Source organism: Malurus melanocephalus, unplaced genomic scaffold (assembly GCF_030028575.1).
Source record: "Malurus melanocephalus ecotype Western Australia unplaced genomic scaffold, MMel_1.1 scaffold_471, whole genome shotgun sequence".
NCBI classification, from domain to species: Eukaryota; Metazoa; Chordata; class Aves; order Passeriformes; family Maluridae; genus Malurus; species Malurus melanocephalus.
Genome location: NW_026623703.1, coordinates 472,602 through 492,504, shown reverse-complemented (window position 1 = coordinate 492,504; position 19,903 = coordinate 472,602). Strand labels below are relative to the sequence as shown.

At 46.4% G+C, this 19,903-nt stretch overlaps 2 protein-coding genes across 2 annotated transcripts in view; one reads left to right on the top strand and one right to left on the bottom strand.

The window, feature by feature from the left end:
* Nucleotides 1-12,035, bottom strand: part of PDILT (protein disulfide isomerase like, testis expressed) — a 14,950-nt gene extending 2,915 nt beyond the window's left edge. The window contains exons 1-10 of the mRNA XM_057380814.1: nucleotides 12,027-12,035; nucleotides 10,457-10,823; nucleotides 7,093-7,299; nucleotides 4,671-4,804; nucleotides 3,373-3,510; nucleotides 2,557-2,667; nucleotides 1,824-1,949; nucleotides 1,032-1,229; nucleotides 639-759; nucleotides 19-200 (exon numbers count right to left, since the gene is read on the bottom strand). Coding sequence (XP_057236797.1) covers nucleotides 19-200; nucleotides 639-759; nucleotides 1,032-1,229; nucleotides 1,824-1,949; nucleotides 2,557-2,667; nucleotides 3,373-3,510; nucleotides 4,671-4,804; nucleotides 7,093-7,299; nucleotides 10,457-10,823; nucleotides 12,027-12,035 — 1,593 coding nt within the window. The remainder of the gene's footprint in view (nucleotides 1-18; nucleotides 201-638; nucleotides 760-1,031; nucleotides 1,230-1,823; nucleotides 1,950-2,556; nucleotides 2,668-3,372; nucleotides 3,511-4,670; nucleotides 4,805-7,092; nucleotides 7,300-10,456; nucleotides 10,824-12,026) is intronic.
* The window catches only part of LOC130582214 (acyl-coenzyme A synthetase ACSM4, mitochondrial-like), a 22,560-nt gene continuing 11,332 nt past the window's right edge, over nucleotides 8,676-19,903 (top strand). Inside the window, exons 1-13 of the mRNA XM_057380783.1 lie at nucleotides 8,676-8,770; nucleotides 12,727-12,991; nucleotides 13,654-13,864; nucleotides 14,149-14,356; nucleotides 14,734-14,877; nucleotides 15,436-15,592; nucleotides 16,744-16,823; nucleotides 17,288-17,411; nucleotides 17,696-17,776; nucleotides 17,886-17,987; nucleotides 18,599-18,726; nucleotides 18,803-18,902; nucleotides 19,549-19,668. Of these exons, the coding sequence (XP_057236766.1) occupies nucleotides 12,791-12,991; nucleotides 13,654-13,864; nucleotides 14,149-14,356; nucleotides 14,734-14,877; nucleotides 15,436-15,592; nucleotides 16,744-16,823; nucleotides 17,288-17,411; nucleotides 17,696-17,776; nucleotides 17,886-17,987; nucleotides 18,599-18,726; nucleotides 18,803-18,902; nucleotides 19,549-19,668 (1,656 nt within the window). The 5' untranslated portion in view covers nucleotides 8,676-8,770; nucleotides 12,727-12,790. The remainder of the gene's footprint in view (nucleotides 8,771-12,726; nucleotides 12,992-13,653; nucleotides 13,865-14,148; nucleotides 14,357-14,733; nucleotides 14,878-15,435; nucleotides 15,593-16,743; nucleotides 16,824-17,287; nucleotides 17,412-17,695; nucleotides 17,777-17,885; nucleotides 17,988-18,598; nucleotides 18,727-18,802; nucleotides 18,903-19,548; nucleotides 19,669-19,903) is intronic.

The following is a 19,903-nucleotide window of genomic DNA, read 5'->3' as shown; positions in this document are numbered from 1 at the left end:
CATTGTCCCCTCTCTCACCTGATAACCCAGCCCAGCAGGGAACAGGGTGAAGAAGGGATAGCGCTCCACGCCCACAGACTGGAGATCGTTTGCTGTGACATCGATCTTGGCTATCATGATGTCCTGGTGACTCTGATATTGCTCTGCCAGCTTGTCCCAGATCTGCAGGAGCTYTCTGCACTCGTGGGACCAGGGGGCATCTGCAAATGTACAAATCAGATGAGAAGGAGAGAATGTGGGGTGCAGTCACAGGGAGCTGTGCAGCCCCTCAATTCTCAGGGTTTGGGGTTTGTGGTCACTCTGCCCTTGAGCACAACCTGGTTCATGCTCTGCACCTTCAGGGTACAGCACCACCTTCCAGGGCTCTTTCAACACGAGATTTGATATGGCCTTGACAAATATTTACTGAGGGATCCAGTGCTACCCAGTGAACACTAAGTCAGCAAAGGTATCACAGCGTTTCCATAGATATGACACATATTTTTCTTCAATTCTTTCCACAAAMAATAAAAGTTTGTTGAGCTCAGGCTCTGTAAGGTGCAGAGATTAGTTTGGTATATAAGTATAAGCTTTCATTTCTTCCTTCCAATTGATCATGTTAAAGCTGCTTAAAATCTGAATTTAAYGACAAAACTTACAAAACATAACAAACACAGTCATGGTCTTGTTGAAGACGATGCTGTGGAAATTCTTCCCAACAAGCACTTTGACAGGCATCTTGTCCCAGTCTTCTGGAATTTCTTCACTTGGCAGATGTTGCTGAGCAGAAAGAGAAACATTGCTGTGAAAGTGCAGGGAATGTTGAGAAACTGTGAGGCTGATGGGACATTGCCTAGTGTGCAGTTACTGTCTGATARCCCTTTTGCACCATATATARCCCTTTTGCAYCATATATAACCCTTTTGCAYCATATATAACCCTTTTRCATCACTGYATCCTGYTCAGCCATCACGAGTCCCAGCCTCTGTCCCTTCTCTGCAGATTCATTGCTCAGTGCTGTGCTGGGTGTTCCTCACTAGCAATGGACTTACCTTTGCTTTCCCATCGAGGAAGCTCTGGCAGAATGCTCTGAGGTTCTCCAGAGTCACCTCATCYGCTGGCATTTTGTACCTGGCATCGCTGGGCAGGTTCAGGATTCTCACAGCAGGAACATCAATGTCTCTGATGCGAAAATACTCAAAAATCCGTCCGTTCCTCACTTCATCGGTATCCACCAAAACAAACAACATCTGAGGGCACAGACAGAATCATGCACCGGGCTGGGTCTTCCAGTTTTGGTTTATTCATTTTAGAGAAATGGGCTGWGGAGTTTGACAGGGGGTAGGGCCTAACCTTAAATGAAAGGAACTCTCTAGAACCCCTTTGGGCCTCAGACCAAGACCCAACAGCTCTGTGGATTTTATCATACCTTGATCTGAGTTAATAACAAATGCTAAAGCTGCTGTAAGTGCTGAAGCTTTTCCCTCWGTCCTTTCACAGTGCTTTGCTATCACATCTTTTAGTAACTCTTTAAAATTCCCCCTCAAAGTGCTCATTGCTCATCTCCACAACAGCACAGGAGAGCTGAACATCCATGTGTATTTACCAAAGTGTGATATTTCATTATGAGATGAGTTACCATCCTTCAGTGTACCTGGGGCAGGAATAGCTTTCAGCTTGTCCTTAATGAATTCAAATAATAGTTACTGAAACAGTTTTTAAATGGTTTGGTAGAATTAGAAGATGGACTGGCAGCAGTGTGCTTCTATCAGAAATGYTGGTGAATGGTTTTCCACTGATCTTTTGGCATTTCTGTTTGCAAATCTGGGTTCAGCGTTACAAACCTTTCCTCTGAATTCTGCAGCAGCAGATCTGTAGTTTTCATAAATCTTACTGAATGCCTCCGAGTTCGTCGGGGTGAACAGCAGGACGTGATTTTCAACAGGGACATCAAAAATCTTCACAGATGTCTGGGAAACAAAAGACTCAACATCTGTTCCAGTCTTTGTAGGCAGAGCAGTGAATCAGAGGCTCAGSTCCTGAGCATCCCTAGGTTCTGCTATTGCAAATTTTACTTTTTAGGACTCAGTAATTTCCATAAGCATTGGATTTTGTTTCATTGTTTTAAAGGAGATAAAGTAAGAAGAAGGCATTTCCATGSCTTTCCTTTCCCTTCCCTTCCCACCCTAGTGCCAATTCCTGCAGGTTCCTGTGGTGCCCTGGCCCAGAGCTCTGACTGGCATTGGGGTGGAGGGTTTAGAGCCAGGATTAGGGWCTGACCTTCACCCTCCCACCCTCGGAGGGACAGCAGGGAGGTGTCAGTGTGTTCAGAGCTCACTGCTCCACAGCCACTCCTCATCTCCTCCAGAAAGAACATCTCAGCTGAGGGAAGCACCATTAGGCCTGGCTTAGACCAAGGGCTGGGTTCTGCTGGTGTTTCCAGACGTGTTTAAGGGTGGCCTTGTCAAACAAGCAAAGTTCTCACTCCCTGAGCTGCAGAATAGGTCCCTCGGTCCCTTTCTGTGTGGATTTCTGTCTTTCTCTGTAGTTTTTGTGGATGCAGTGAAATGCACATACCTCAGGATTGTATTCAGTGACCAAATCCAAGGTGAAGGTTTTGATCAGCCTGGTTAGACTCAGTTTGTTCTGTCTCCCATCCTCCAGCACTTCACTGTGCACTGGTTTTCCCTGGACAGAGAGTGAGGTTTGTGAGATTGTGGCCTCATCAACCACAGGAGCACAATGACAGCTYTAAAAGTGAGGGTTTATGATCCTCAGCTACTGAAAGTCCATAGCTTGTAAAATGAATGTCACAGCTAGATTGCAGAACAAGATTGTGGCTGAAATTCAAGGTAGAGCTGACAGTTTAAATTTGTTCAGTAATCATAACATACTGAGAGATCTTCCCTACATCTGCCCACACTCTCTGTGAGATTCTTGCTCAGGAAATCTTTGGTCTGGCTGTTTCCTAATCCAAACACTGCTGCTGCTCTGTGCAGTTTTGGGTTTGKTGTTGGTCACTTCTGCTGTGGACTGGAAGAAGATTCCTGGTCCAAAGCAACACACGAGAAAAGAGGTGAATGTTTGCAAATCTCACTGAACCTGGCAGTGAAGGGTGATTAGAATGAAGGTTGGAAAGTAGAGCTATTGTATCCAGATCTTTAATCATAAATTAAGAGYSTGAATGTAGGYARRCAGATTGAAAATATCACTTGTCTAAAGGTTGCTGATTTTGCCTACTTGTCTCTCATCTGTAAATGCATTATTTTTTTTTTTTGTGTGAAGCTGTTTGAATTTGGATTAGGAAAYTACTTAAGATGAACAATTCCCCAGCTGCCTTTGCACAGCCCACAGTGCCAYCACACCTCAGCTGCCAGACTTTTGCCCTCCTACCTTCTCAAACACCAGCAGGGAGTTCCTCTGGATGCCGAAGGTGGCACAGACATCCTCGCTGGCTGTCATCCCAAAGGGCATCTCTGGCACCTCTTGTGCTGTCTCACAGAAAGTTTCCACGCTGCCATTGTCAGGTTCCTGCTCCCAGAATGAACATTTATTGAGTGCTCCTCATTTTTCAGCCCCTCAACTCTCCATCAGTCCAACACACTGCCCACCCTCACACCCACAGCAAACAAGGAGGAGGAAAAACAACAGCCCTTCCAGATTTGATTTATCAGACCATTATTTCATGCTGGTTGAACAGTAATTTATGTGCTGAGACCTTCCAACACGTCCTGGCACTCTCRTGTTTGTGAGCAATCTGTGAGTAATAGAAGGCCAAATTTGGCTCTTTATTTGCTGGGACACTGTTTTGTTGGCTCTCACCCAGTAAATCTCTGATGTGCCCTGGCTCGTGCTCATCTGCTGTCATTTCAGCCCTGAGCAAGATCAGTGTCCAGTCAAACCCATCTGCAGGCAGTGTCTGCTCCCAGTGTGCTTCAGGGAACTCTGCATCRCAGGGATTGAAGGCATTTCTCTGTTTTACCCACCCTGGAAATTTGCCTTCCTCCCTGCTGGGGAGCAGATTGCTGCCCAGCACAGTTCTGGGCACAGAGCACTGTCACAGCGTGTCCTGTTTGCTCAATGTGCTCACCAGCTCTGTTCCTCTGGGACATTTGGGGAATGAATCCTGATTTCCATACCCACAACACTTGGAGGGTGTCCTGTAGCACATTTGGGGTTTATCAGCTCAGGTATGAGCCCAGACACTGCTTTTAACTGGGCAGAGAGATACCAGAATAAAAGTGTCTTTAGTTAGAGAAAATTCTTGATTGAATGTCCAGATATTAAAGATTTCAAGGGCCCATTGAAAAGGTATAGTTTTTCCTATTTTACTGACTCTGACAGCAGATCTGGCCTTTTTCCCCAGGCAGATTTGGGGTGGTTTGGCTGAAACCCTTTCCCTGGGGATGTGGGGCAGTGCTGTGAGCAGCCAGGGCAGTGCAAATTAGGAAAATGTTCTGTGCTGGGAGATGTGCTTATTCCTACCTGGGCTGCTTGTCTAGAAGTGGGAAAAAAATAGATAGAAACCTTTTTTTCTTTTTTTTTCTTTTTTTTTTTTTAATGTAGGAAAGCTGAGGGTCTGCATTTTTCTGGTGAGTTCTGGGCCTTTTGGATGTGTATGATTTGGTGGTGATAGCCAGCAGCATATCCCAAAGTTTTTTTTAAGCTTTTTGAGCTTTCCAGAAAATTACCCTAAAGAAGCCAATCACTGCCAGATCATCAGCTTTTAGGATGGCTTCAGCCTGAGCTGTGGAGTTGATTAAAACCGTGCTAGGTCCTGTTCTTCTTTTCACCCATGTGATAAAGGCTGAGGCTTTTCTGACTCCTGTGGAAGGAAAAGAGAGTTAAAATGAAGTCAAAATGAATGAGAGAAATCTCTGTGCAGTCAGGATGGGGGCAGAGGGATGACCTGGGCTCCTTAGGACTGAGGTCAGACCTGATTAGGARGGGACTTGAGGGACCCAAACTCAGCCATTAAACTATTGGGACTCTAAAGACCAACAGAGACTCAGTACAGTGCCTTCTGACAGCTCTGCAAACAGTTTTAGGTGCAGATAAACGATTAATCTTTTATAAAGAATATAGATGAAGAAATTCAGGCAGGCAGAAATCCTGTCCTGCCAGATTTCACGTGTCCCAAAATCACAGCTATAAAGAACCATCGACCTGAGCTTCAATCCAGAACRGCTCCAAAGCAACTGCAGATTTTATTGAACTGTTTGTTCAATGCCATCAAGTGTCAGAAGTGTCCCTTTGGTGCTGCAGGAGGGATCTGATAGGCACAGAGATGTTAAAATTCCTCTGGGGGCCATAGCATCACTTCAGTTTTGGTACAAGAAACAAAGCTGAAGTGTCAAAGTTGTCGTTTATTTCTGGATTGTTCCATCTTTTGGGCTCCAAATTACTACTACCAGTGTTACTGAGATGTTAGTCTTTTTATTTGGTAAATTCTCCTACGATTTCAGGAATTTTAGAATATTGAGTGTCTTTAAAAATTACATTTTCAAACTACCATGAGGCAACAAATTGAGGCTCTGATGATTATAATCTCAGCCCTTTCCTCTCTGTGTGACAGACAGCCTTGCTGGRCCAGAGTAAGGGTTAATTAAAACCMTGMATRAAAAAGGAAAAGTTGAGTGCTACAGTCCAGATGTGCAGTACAAACGGATTATCAGAGCTCTAAGTCCTGGAACTGTGCATTTGAGCAGTCTGACAAGATCAAATTGAGTCAGACCATTTTACTGCCACCAATTTTGCAGCAGACAGCACTGCAACCAGGTTAAAATACTATTTTTTTTTTTAAGTGAAGCAGGCAGACATTATCTCTGGAGTGTTCCTGCTGCAGAACAAAGCCCAGAGCAGTGTCCTGTGGCCACACAGTGCTGAACTCCTGCTCTCTAAATGCACAACTGAGCTCTTGTCACTCGTGTCAGTGCCACAGCCCCTAAGAACCTTTTTTGTGTGCTTGATCTTCCTATTGAGTTCCTTTAACCAGCCTGTGTGGTTATTCTGGCCAAATTCTGACCTTGCAGTCRTAAATGGTGATTTTACAACCACAAAACCCACCAGTTTCACCAGTTTGAGAGAGGTTTTCTTTCGGTGCTGTAGAATTCCCTGGAGACTGAAGGCAGGTCTTTGCTCTCAGGTGTTGTGTCTCTAATAAAAGTTGAGCACATCCTCAGTGGCATTTGTGCTGTTTGCACAAGKCTGGGTGGTGGGAACTGGGCACGAAATTCAATAGCAAGGAGGAGCAAGTTCTAAAAATACWGAAGATCAGCTTTCAGAGGAGCCACAGGGGGCTCAGCAGTTAAAGATATCTCACACTTGGGCTCAGGGGGCAAACGTTAGGATCCTTTYTCTGTTTGTTGTATTAAACTTGTGACTCATTTCTGTGTGCTCAGAATWCACTAACAGATGATTGTCAAGATGCAATTTTTATCATCTCTGTAAAAGTTCATCATTTTAGGAAAAAAAAACCCTTTCTTGTATATACTGTAAGTGAACAGAAATCTCTGCTAAGACCTGGATTTCTGGGATTGCTCAAGCCTGTCCTTGTCTTTGCTTCATAACTTTCTATAAAATGCTTCAAATTATTCCGTGTTTTATTCTAAGCCATATTTGAGCTCCCTCTGATGGTTAAATGGCACAAWTCTTGTCCTGAGCCCAGGGAGAGGATCTGTGTGTGAGGGACCCTGTGAATTCCCAGTTCACTGCTCCATTTAACCATGCTGCCCATGGCAATTGCAGAGACCACACGGTAAATGCAGCAGCTTGGGGACCCAATTCTTGTTTTGCATTAATCATTAATGATTATTGTGATAATTGGGAGGAATTGTCTTGTTGGGGTGACTCGGTGCTCGGTGGAATAACACCAGCAATGAACTGGGCTGTGTGARCTTAACAGAGAGAAGATTTTCAGTGTTTTGGTAGGGAAGATGAATTCAGGTTAAAGTTCCTGTGTTGGTAGAGGTGCAATTGCATATTTAAAACCATGGGCAAAGCCAGCTTTCCACCTTGTGTATTGTTTATCTGAGCATCTCTATTTTCCCTCTCAGCACACGGGTGCTCCTGTCATTCCATCCCATTATCTTATCAGTGCATGAGGCAGTTTACCTTTGCAGTCTATRGGATCCTCCCTGCTGCCATTCACAAACAATTTCACTGCAGGAAAGGCCTGAATGTTAAATTCCTTTCTCAAGTCGTGCTGGTGTGTCACATCAATTTTGCCAAACTGGATCCTTGGAGCTTCTTTTTTAAGCTGTCGTGCAGCCTCAGCAAATTCTTCAGAGAAATTCTGAGATGACTGAGCTAAAGAAACATCTGGAAAAGGSCAATGAGAAGCGGATGGGTTACATAAGCACAGCCTGAGGCTGTCTAGKGGAGGTTGTTGTGTCAAGTGGTAGCTGGAGGGTTTCAATAACATCTTTTATAGCTCAGAAATAAAGGAGATTATATTCACTTGTCTATATTGATGCTGGTTGCTCACCACTCGAGGTGTCCTTGAACCAGTGGTGGTGAACAATCAGCAGCATCTCAGTAGTGCTGGGAGATTGAAAGGAGCTGGGCTGAGTGTGCTGAGCATGAGTTACAGATGGGCCAAGGATGGAGTCACATTCACTCACATTCAGACTCTGTGATAAGAATTGGTCAGCACCTCACTAGGGCAAGCTCCTGTAATGCAGAAAGTGTTTTTCCAGATTAATAGGGAGGAGGGCAAGAGAGGAGCAGGGCGTGGTGTTTAGAGGCTGGCAGTGTGTTTTGAAGGTTGATTTTTTTTTTTCTTTTTTAAATAACATCACTTCAGCTTTTGTGCCTTAAAAAAAAGAGATGTTTGTGTTCAAGAGTGCCCCCCATTCTGCCTGTTCAATGTCATTATCTCAGCAATGCTGCCAGTCCCAGGCTGCAGGAGCAGTGTGGCTGACCCTGGATGTACAAATGTTCTGCTGGGAAAGGTAAACATCACCTTGCCATAAATGACAGTGTGCTCAGCACACAGAGCACAGCACAAGATCTGCACCCCTTGTGTGCTTGTCCTCAGGTTATCCCCATGTTTGTCCAGAACTGAAAACTTTTCACTGGAAAGAACAGCAGCAGATTCCTCACAAACCTGAGGAATCCAGCATTCACTGGGATCTGTGTCTTTTCCTGAACTCTGCTGGGCTGTAGGAAGTRTTATGTGCTCTGAGAGCAGTGTTTCAGTGTCCAAAGTGTACAAAGTCTGTTCTCTCTGGGGYTGGCACATTTGYTGGAGTGCTCGGGAYGTTTTCCAGTATYTGTTTGATTGTTTGTTTGCTTTTCTCTGCGGTGAAATCAGGGCAGGGACTGGCAGCCAGGCAGTGAGAGGTTAAACACAGAATGCCCCATGCAGGCAGCACATCCAGGAGAGCAGGGCTTGAACTGCCCGAGCTCACAGGGATTTGTGAACAGAGAAATTGGGATCAGTTCCACATGGCTGGGAGGGGCACAGGGTGGGAATAGGATGGGCACAGACAGGGCACAGGATGGGTACAGCATGGGCAGGGCTCAGCCACTGCTGGGGATGTTTGATCTCTCTCAAACACAGAGAGCAGTGAGGGCTCTCTGGGTCCCTGCTCTGTTTTCACTGAACCTGCCCCCTGAACTTTGCCCAGCTCAGAGGGATCCGTGCCCTGCCTGGCCCAAAGTCAATGGGTATTAATAAACCCTTCCYAAAGGAGGGCATCCCTGGGGCACTGGGAGGAGGAACTGAAAGCTTTGGGAGCACTGGGGGTCACTGGGCACAGCAAACCTTCCTGAAAACACTGTGGGACCGGTGAGTAAAGAATGCTATGGAACAGTAAAAGCTTTGGTGTTTTCTCCTAATTGATRGGTGGTCAAGGCATAGTGTTGAATCAAAGTTTGTAGCTCAAACTGTTCTGTTTTCTGGCACAGCACCAGAAGAAATCCCAATCCCACCTTCTGGCAGCCTGCAATTCCTCCCCATTCTCTGTGTGTCTGTGATTGCTAATGAGTCAGGARGAAAAAGATCTCAGGTCTCTCATTCATTCTGCATTTCTGAAGCTGATTCCTGGCATCCCCACAGGTTTCCTGGCTGATCTGGGCAATTTTATTTTCTCTCACATTATCTAAGTTCCCTCAATAGCTCCATGTTAACACAGATTGTTTATTTAGATAGATTGTTTTAAGGAGCAGGATATAAAAGATTAGGGCTTTAAGGCCTTCTCCTGCAGGTCCCATCTTTGGTCTCCTCGGGCTGTGCAATGAAATTATGGCAGCAAATGAATGAGTTCAGTCAGCAGTGTGGGACCAGACTTCCCACAGCTCAGGGCAGCACAGTGTCACCATCCCAAAGCTGATCAGTGACACATTTCCCTTTGGGAATGTTTGAGATGGAGGCAATGGGCTCCAGACAATGGAGCTGTGCTCTGCTGCTCATTGCTCCTGGGAGTGATTCCATAATCCTTGGGAGTGATTCCATAATCCTTGGGAGTGATTCCATAATCCTTGGGAGTGATTCCATGACCCTTCCCAGGGACTGCTGGTTTGTGCTTTGTGGGGAAAGGCAATCCCTGAATCCAGGAGCTCCAGTAAACCCTTCAGACACACCCAAAACACAGAATGATGATCTCTGGAGTGAGGTGTGGACAGAGCASGGTTTCAGTCTGGCATTTCCTGGGAGATGCAGTAACAATGAAATGGAAGAGTGTGTTTGTCCTTCCCTTCAGAGGAAGCTGTTGTGAGGGTTGGGATATCAGACTCTGCTCCCAGGTAGGGGGAAGAAATCTTGATTTAGATCCCCACTCGCTCTGAGTGCCCAAATCCCTGAGCTGCAGAATTCTGAACAATCCTTTCTTCATCTCCTGTCTCTTCATGAATTTTTTCACGTCTGTTTTCCATTCATATCAGGTTGCAATCCTGGAATGTGCTGCAATATCTCATGGTTGATAATCTTACCAAGCAGGTTTGGCTACAAACCCTTTTCTGACCTCACARCTTAGATCCTGTGCTTTGAAAAATATCTTACATAGATGAGAATAGAGAATGACTGAGGTTTTTCTAATRAATTATTTTTTCACCAAAATTTTGCATCTTCAGAGAGATAAAACTCTCAGCAGTTCAGAACTGCAGATTGAATTTGGCAAATAGCTTTAAATCCTCCGTAATTAGCAAATTAAATTTCCCTAAATCTCAACACTTTCAGAAGTGTTTAAAAATTTTAACCTAAAAGAAGGCCCACAAACCTTCTTCTACCTAATCAAGAGCTCATTTCAGGGAGAAAGAACAATAGAATGCAATTGCAGACACCAAAATATTGTACAAAGACAATCCCTGAAGCACAAAAGAGTAGACACGACATCCAAAAAAACCTCATTCAAAGTGCTGATGAAAATGTAAGAGGGAGAAAAGCACTTTCTGATTAATTTTTGTTTTGTGGGGTTTTTTTTAAATATGTTTTACCCATCACTGCTGTGAAACACAAGTGCAAATTGGTACTCACAGAACTCCACCAGCAGGTACTCAGCTTCCTTCAGGGCTCTGTCAAAGTTGCTCGTTCTCAGCAAGAGGACATTGTTCTCCTTTTTTATTTTGGGGAGCTTGGCTTTCTTTAGCTTTGCTTCRTTTGGGCCAATGGTGTCTGCTGCCAGGAGATCTGTGAGAAACGACAGCAGCAGAGGGAAAAATGGCTTTGTTTTCATCCTGTGCTGCCTCTCTCCAGCCCCTGGGGAAGGAAGAGGCAAAGCAGCATTGAGCAGTGGGGTTTGCTGCTCAAATGCCTGCTGGTAAAAGGTTGATAAGAGTCTGACTGCCACCAGTGGGGCCAACTGCACCTTTCCATGGGCAAATTCAATGAGTGAAGGACTTCCCTGCCTTCAGTAGTGTTTGGGGAGGACAAAAGGACCTCAGAGGAAGTTTGGTTTGCAGTTTCTGTAAATAAACACCCCAAGGAGAGGGGGAAGGAGCTGAGGAGGAAACACTTGWGTGCAGAAAGGATTCAGAGTGGCCTCTGTAAGGAGAGCCCCTCTGGTCAGGGCTGCAGGCAGAGCTGGAGGGGCTGGGACAGGTTCTCCCTCTCTGCTGAAATACCAGGCTGTGGATCCAACCAGGATATCACCTGCTGGGTCCAACCAGGATATCACCTGCTGGGTCCAACCAGGATATCACCTGGGGGTCCAACCAGAGGATTCTGCCATTGGTTTGCAGCACAATTTTCTGTGCAATGAACTGAAGGGCTGAATGTACCAATTCAACCTTAGGAGAGCTGTCAGCTCTGCATGTGAACTGTGACGACTCCCCAGACAATCTTTTCAGAACATATTAAAAAATCTCACAGAAATATTAAGATTCTGCAATTCCTTCAATTTACTAAGGGATTACTATTTCTTTAAATATCTGCCAGCCTGTAGCTGTAGCAGAAACATCTTTGACCCTTAAACTGTGCTGAAATTTGTGACCTTTACCCCCAAAACTGTGTTCTGGTGGTTGTTTCAGTGKCACAGAGGACAGAGCTGACTTGACAACAGGTGGGTCTGGATTAGTAGAAACAAGAAGAAAATCCTCCAATAATGACTTTTTCTTYTTTTTCTTGAGGAGCAGCAAGGGCTGCTTCAGTCTTTGTGCCTTTAGCAGACTTTTTATCCAAAAAGGAGTGTTCACAGTGGGGTTTGATGTGGTGTCCTCCATTCTCTGTGGGTGAAGGATTTTGGGGGCATTGCTGATTGAGCTGTTTTCATCCTGGGCTGGGTTTCCCTTTTCTATGGGTCTCAAAAGGCTGGAGCTGCAATGCACCTTGAGTGTGTTCTGTCAGCACTCCACAGGATCCCAATGAAATCAGGAGCTGTGTATTCAGGCTGCTGCAAGATAAGAGAACACAGAAATCCAGATTTGACAATCAGGTACCAAAGGAGAAAGAAAAGCTGRAAGATAAGGGTCTCCTATTTGACTTTGTGGTCTCTTTCTCTTCAAGGAACGTGTTAGAAAGGTTAAAATGCATCTCTCAGTGCTGCAGGTCAAAGGTTCTGTGGCTGAAAATTCAGTTTTCTTCCCTTTGAGGGTTGGGCTTTACGTACCTGTGGCATCATCCATTCTGTCTTTTCCACAGGTACCTGAACGCTGTGTGTGAGGCAGGGAGGAACTGGAAGTGTTGGCACTTCCTTTGCAAGTTCATTTTCCAAAATGGATCTTAAGCTGCAAACTTGAGCTGAAGTGCAAAGCAAAGGGAAGTCTTTGGCATTTCACCTTTGCTCACCTGCTGCTTATTTTGTGTTTATCCCATGACCTGAAAGAAAACAGAACTCCTAAGAATACAAATCAGAGATTCTTCAGTTTTATTGGTGCATAAATTCAGTGTGACTCGCCATCTAGTGCAGATTTAAGGCACAGCATAATTACAGACACCATTCTAAGTCAAGGTGATMGTCTCCTAAAACGTTTCAAAAGCAGTGGCATTTTATTTCTGTAAGTGGGCAAAGAAACATAAAATTTACAGGAATCAAGACACAGATATTGAGAAAAGCACGGGGAAGTGGCATTTTAGAGATGAGCTATGAGAGTCRTTCACCAGCTGACAAAGTAGAGGACAAATATTCTAATGAAAAGCAGTGCTCAATCTCATTACAAGAAAAAGAGGAACATAAAATAATAGGGAAAAACATGGATGTGCACAAACAACCTATTTGTTCAAGTTGCTTTGCATTAATTCATCCAGCATCACAAACCAGACAGTGACCAATAACTGGCAGGATTTAAATGTATTTTCTTTCATTTCAGGTGACGGATTCCTTAGGAGTACACCTGATTCTTTTCCTGGCTCACAGATAAAACATCATTTATCATGAGAACATTTATTAAATCCTGGATTCCTCGGTGTTTGCAGACYCTCAGRTCTCCTTCCAGAACATTCCATGGAAACAACAGACTTCTTACATCTCAGATTATTTCCCATTATGAGTCTATAAACCGGTGCGAAAAGGAACTGCCAGAATATTTCAACTTTGCRAGTGATGTCTTAGACGAGTGGGCACGACTGGAAAAGGTAGTATTTGTCTTTTGTTTCACAAACATTGAGTTGTAGCTTTACCCCAGCTGGAATGAGAAGCACAGAGGTGCTGGATGTCACCCACACAAACACACACACACTCACTGGCACTGGGATGGGAAGGACAATCAGGAGAGGATAAAGGTAAACCCCATGGGCTGAGGTAAGAACAGTTTAACAATTGAAATGTGATAATGATCATAATTATAATGATACAGTACTGGGAGCTGAGTGCCACAGATCAGTGCCCATCCCATCCCCAAACATCCCTGAGCAATCTCCCTGTGTGTGACCTGAGCAGCACCTGCTGTGCTCTGCAATGTCCCTCTGGGCACTTTGGGTCACCTGTCCTGGGACCCTCCAGCCTCTCCTGCACCTCCTTGGTGGCAGAAACTGCAAACTCCTTGACTCAGTTGTTGCTAAGCAGTGCTTACTCCATCCCAGCCAGAAGCAGGACACAGTGAACAATCTCAGATGACACAAATCAGTTTTCCTGATGGGCACTGGGCACTATTGGCTGCAGAGTGGAAAGCTGCGTTTTATTTCATTTATCAGCTATATGAGTGTCACTGTAAGAGATGAATTTCAGGGATGGTTTCTATTGAAATGAAATGCTCTAAGTTTTGCTGTCTCCTTTTCCCTCTCCTCCCGTGTTGCAGGATGGCAGGAGAGCAGCCAGCCCAGCTTTCTGGTGGGTGAGTGGCGAGGGACAGGAGGTGCAGTGGAGCTTTGAGGAGCTGGCCTGGCTGTCCAGGAAGGCAGCCAATGTGCTCTCGCAGCTCTGTGGGCTGCACAGAGGAGACAGAGCCATTGCAGTCCTGCCCCGTGTCCCCGAGTGGTGGCTGCTGAGTGTGGCCTGCATGAGAGCAGGTGAGTGCCAGCAGCCCTGGCCAGAGCTGAGCTGGGCACACTCATGGCAGGGACTGAAGGGACAGGGAAGAACTCCCAGCTTTAGGCTCAGGCTGCATTGCCAGGGTGCAGCTCCATGCACTGACTGCTGGCATTGCACTCGTTCAGAACTGAATGATCTTCTGTGGCTCTGCTTTTCAWCTGCCAAACATCCCTGATGGATCAGCTCAGCATCCACAGAGSAACACCATCGAGTGCTTTTGGGAAACACTGATGTTTCTCCATTGCCTCTTGCTCTTTTCCAGGAATTGTGCTGATTCCAGGGACATCCCAGTTAACGGCCAAAGACCTCTGGTACCGGCTGCAGGCGTCGCAGGCCAAGTGTGTGATCAGCAGTGCCCCCCTGGCCGCTGCCCTGGACGCTGTCCTGCCTGGCAGCCCCTGCCTGAAAAGCAAACTGCTGCTGGGCCCAGGGAGCAGGGCTGGCTGGCTGAACCTCGCAGAGCTGCTGGCGTGAGTGTCACCTCTGTCCCCAGCAGCCGCCAGCTGCAGGGGCTGTGCCCTCAGGGGACATTGCTCGGGCTTGGCTGCTTTGTAAAACACAAATGAGTGTCCATTTGAATGCTTCTGTCCCCTCTGCATTGATCACACTCTGCATGTTCATCCAGCCCCGGATTGGGAGCAAAGTTCTGTTCCTTCAGCTTCTCCTGAGCCCTGTGGGATTTAGAGAGCACCTCTGGGGTGTTCTCTGACAATTCCCTGTGATACATAACACAAATATTGATTTAATAAGATCATTTCATTTGGGACAACTTTCCTAAACACTAARAATACTGATTCYCTGCTGGAAAACYGCATGTACTGACTGGAATATAACATTTCTCCTGAAGGGCTGCATCTGCTGACCATGAATGCGTCAGGACSAGGAGTGAGGAGCCRATGCTGATTTATTTCACCAGTGGAACCACGGGCTTCCCAAAGATGGTGGTGCAGTCCCACAGCAGTTACGGCATCGGATTTGCAGTCAGTGGCAGGTGGGACCCTGCAGCTCCTCCCTGATCCATGACAGGATCCCATTCAACTGAACAAGAGACCATAAAACTCCAGGAAATGCAGGTGTTTCATGTAGGATCTTGTCTCCCCCTCATGCTGAAAGTTAAGGATACATTCCCAAAGCATTCAGAGCTGGAAGCTGGACACCAGGGGTCTGGGGAGGGCTCTTGTTTAGTTCCCTTGAGAAATGAGCTGTGTCTTTGCTGGTGTCTCACTGCACCGGGTGGGGAAAGCCTGCCCCACAAAATCTGTTTGGGTTTTGCTCTGGATCCGGGTACTGCAACTCAAGACAAAGATGTTTTGCACTGCTCATGAGAAAAAATAACTGCTGGAAATGTTAAGTAGGAGGGAATGAAGGGAAATAAGAGAATGTATCAGACTCTGCAACCCTCTCACACTTCCTCCTGAGCCGCCCTTGCTGACACCATGAACATCTCCAGATGGAAACCTCCTGCCCTTTCCTCACCCTGCTGTCACTGGGCCTCAGTCTCTCACTCTCTCTGCAGCTTTGTTTTTTTTCACCTCTGCTTTTTCATCAGGYGTTGGATGRACTTGACTCCTTCAGACATAATGTGGAACACCTCTGACACTGGCTGGGTAAAAGCAGCTTGGAGCAGTGTTTTTGCACCATGGATCTGTGGCTCCTGTGTCTTTGTGCACAATATGCCACAGTTTAAACCAGAAGTCATTGCAGAGGTAAGCTTAACATTTTATACTGTGATGTCCNAGGAGTGAGGAGCCGATGCTGATTTATTTCACCAGTGGAACCACGGGCTTCCCAAAGATGGTGGTGCAGTCCCACAGCAGTTACGGCATCGGATTTGCAGTCAGTGGCAGGTGGGACCCTGCAGCTCCTCCCTGATCCATGACAGGATCCCATTCAACTGAACAAGAGACCATAAAACTCCAGGAAATGCAGGTGTTTCATGTAGGATCTTGTCTCCCCCTCATGCTGAAAGTTAAGGATACATTCCCAAAGCATTCAGAGCTGGAAGCTGGACACCAGGGGTCTGGGGAGGGCTCTTGTTTAGTTCCCTTGAGAAATGAGCTGTGTCTTTGCTGGTGTCTCACTGCACCGGGTGGGGAAAGCCTGCCCCACAAAATCTGTTTGGGTTTTGCTCTGGATCCGGGTACTGCAACTCAAGACAAAGATGTTTTGCACTGCTCATGAGAAAAAATAACTGCTGGAAATGTTAAGTAGGAGGGAATGAAGGGAAATAAGAGAATGTATCAGACTCTGCAACCCTCTCACACTTCCTCCTGAGCCGCCCTTGCTGACACCATGAACATCTCCAGATGGAAACCTCCTGCCCTTTCCTCACCCTGCTGTCACTGGGCCTCAGTCTCTCACTCTCTCTGCAGCTTTGTTTTTTTTCACCTCTGCTTTTTCATCAGGYGTTGGATGRACTTGACTCCTTCAGACATAATGTGGAACACCTCTGACACTGGCTGGGTAAAAGCAGCTTGGAGCAGTGTTTTTGCACCATGGATCTGTGGMTCCTGTGTCTTTGTGCACAATATGCCACARTTTAAACCAGAAGTCATTGCAGAGGTAAGCTTAACATTTTATACTGTGATGTCCAGTATTGAGCCTAAAGCTCACTTCAAGTATGGATTTCCAGCTGCTTTGGAGTCAGTAATCAGAACATAAACCTGAATTAAGGCTCTGTTATTGTGAATTTTCAGTGAGCTGCCAGAGTGCCTATTCCTGCCCTCAGGCACTTCACAAATGCACTCAGCTGATGGACTCCCCTCAACATTGGCCTCTTTTGTCCATCAGCTGCACATTGACAGGCTCAGGCTCCCATTCCCCTCCCTCCTCAGCACAGCAATTGCTGTTTTTGCAGACTCTCTCCAGATATCCCATCAGCACGTTCTGCACGGCTCCCACCGCCTTCCGCATGCTGGTGCAGCACGATGTCAGCAGGTACAGGGAGAGAGGGGATTTATTCCTGTCACACGGATCTTTCACCATGAAAAAATCAGCCCAGGTTTAGCAGAGCTCAGGCTCTGTGTACCCACTCACCCTTCCTTTTGCTCTCGAAAATTCCCTGTGCTGTATTTGATTTTGGATGTTGGCACAGGATGGAGCTTTCCACACCCGTCTTGTGCGTGTTCAGATTTCTCTGTTCATGTCTGCTCTCCCAAGGAAACACTTCTGCTCACACAATTCCTGCAGAAGAACCTCTTTCTAGTGACAGAGATAAAGCACATCATGTGCAGTGGTAGCTCCATGGGTGTGTGACAGGATGGTGGCCGTCAGTTCTAAGGAGATTGGGAAGTTTTGGGGATACATCTCTGGAAAGCCGAGGGAGTCTGTTCAGTCAGGGCCACTCGCTGCTCTTTTAGGAGTTAAGGGAATTATTTCATTTCATTTCCTTTTCTCCCAAGGTACAAGTTCCCGAGTCTGAAGCACTGTGTCACTGGAGGGGAAGCACTCCATCCTGAAGTGTGGGCCAAGTGGAAAATGCAGACAGGGCTGGAAATCCATGAAGGTTATGGCCAGACCGAAACAGTACGTTGGCAATAAATTAATTATTGGTGGTGGAACCTTTCACCATCTTAATTTCAAAATCAAAASTAAAAGTGATTATTGCTCTGGATAGCTATACCTGTCTGAGGTTTTAATGAAAAATATTGAAGGGGCTCACAACCCAGACTCTGCTGTTCTTTGGAACCACAGTGCTTTGGTCCTGGTCCAGCCCTTGTTATGACAAAGTCATGGAAAGGTGCCTGATGTAAAAAAAGATAAAATTTACCAGATGTTGCAACCATTTAAGAAAAAAATTTGTTCTGCAGGTGCCGATCTGTGCCAATSTGAAGGGAATGCAGATCAAGCCGGGCTCTCTGGGCAGAGCTGTTCCCCCGTACGATGTGCAGGTACAGCACCCATGGGTGGCACAGTGGGCAGAGCTGTCCCTGCCCTGCCTGGGCTGAGCAGAGGTGCCCTGAGCTGATGGCAGCCCTGCCCTGGGTGTCCCTGCTGCAGATCGTGGATGAGCACGGGGCTGTGCTGCCTCCAGGAGCAGAGGGCACCATCGCTGTGAGAGTGCAGCCAACACGGCCCTTCTGCCTCTTCTCCCACTACCTGGTGAGTGGGACAGGGTGAGTGTGACACTGTGTGTGACACTGTGTGGGTGTGTGTGTGACACTGTGAGTGTGTGTGTGCCCAGAGAGCCAGGCAGGGCTCTCCCAGCCCATGGCACAGGGACAGGGTGGGCACAGGGACAGGGTGGGCACAAGGACAAGGTGGGCACAAGGACAGGGTGGACACAAGGACAGGGTGGCACAAGGACAAGCTGGGTTCTTTGGGCACTGTGAGCACGGGCACCGTGTGCTGCTGCTGAGGTTCAGGACATGCTCAAGAAATCAGGAGCAGAGGCAAAGCTGAGGGTGTCCTCCCCTGAGCTGAACTGTCACACTCAACAGGCTCTGGGGACCTACCTATGGTTTTAATCCTCTTTTGAACACCAATAATGTTTGATGTTTGTAGCATCCTCAAACAACAACTGTTATAATGTGATTGCCCAGGCTCTATTTGGTGCAAATATAAAACAGTATGGAACACATTTATTGTGAGAACAAAAAGTTATTTTGATCACTTTTAGCACCACTGCAAAGGAAATGCTTTATGTTTCACTAACAATCATTATGTGTCACTGACAATCAGATCCTTKTCCTGAAATCTCTGTTTCTTTGCAGGACAACCCAGAGAAAAGCGCTGCCTGTGTGCGTGGGGATTTCTACGTGACCGGGGACAGAGGCAGCATGGATGAGCAGGGCTATGTGTGGTTTGTGGGCAGAGATGATGATATCATTAACTCCTCAGGGTAAGTCATTCCCGTGGATTCCCCAGAGCAGAACAGAGCAGGGCAGGGCTGGAGCTGAGCTGTGGCCTCTGTGCAGGTACCGCATCGGCCCCTTCGAGGTGGAGAGTGCTCTGCTGCAGCACCCGGCAGTGGCAGACGTGGCTGTGGTCAGCAGCCCCGACCCCCTGCGAGGAGAGGTGARGGAGGATCTGGGGAAAAATGGGGGAAAAAAGCTTTTCTTATGGGTATCCATTTGCTTATTGTGCTAGGCTTCCTTGGAATTTGAATGTCGCAGATATTTGAAATCAAGTGGGCTCAAATTTTTAAATCCGTATCTTGATACACCTTACAAATTCAGAATTATTTCTTTGTTTGCAGATTTTGATGTGGAGGGAAAAAAATGGCTTTTCACAAGAGTAATCGTGCCATCTTTTATTCTAAGGGAGAAAATCTGGATTATTTCTTGTTTTGTCACTTAGTTCGCTGTACCAATGACATCTTGGTAGTGTTTAATTTTTGGTTTATATTTTTCAACTTTGCAACTTTTCTTTGAGTAACTGGGATGAGATTTTTCTCTCTCTTTATTTTCTATACTAGGGCTTTTTGAAAGTTTAATGGTGTGTAAAAGTTAGGAAAAAAAGTGGAAAATAGCAGACCACTCTCTGCTGCAGAATGGATCCTTCATTGCACAGCACTCAGTAACAAACAGCCAATGAAAAGAGAAATTGAAGAACAATTCCATATTTTGGCATTTTGAATTTTGACCCTCACTTTTCACATCAAATGTGTCCCTTTATTCCCACCTCTGGAAGTTCATGGAATCCCTTTCTTTTTGTGGCACAGGTGGTCAAAGCCTTCATTGTTTTGGCTGCTGCTTTTSTRTCGCACGAYCCAGAAAAATTAACCCAAGAGCTGCAAGAGCACGCCAAGAAGGTGACTGCACCCTACAAGTACCCCAGGAAGGTGAGGCCAGCCCAGGAGAGCAGATTGTGTAATTGCAGCAGAAATGGAGCCCTTGCTGTGCTCTCYCAGCTCTTTGCAGCTGCTCTGTGCCCAACGCTGCAGCAGAGTCAGGGACACAGCACAGAGCACAAAGGCTCTGTTGGGCTGAGCCTCGGGCTCACTGTGTGCACAAGGGACACAGAGCTTCCCATGGCCAGGAAATTCAGCTGCTGCAGGCTTCAGTCTTTATTCCATG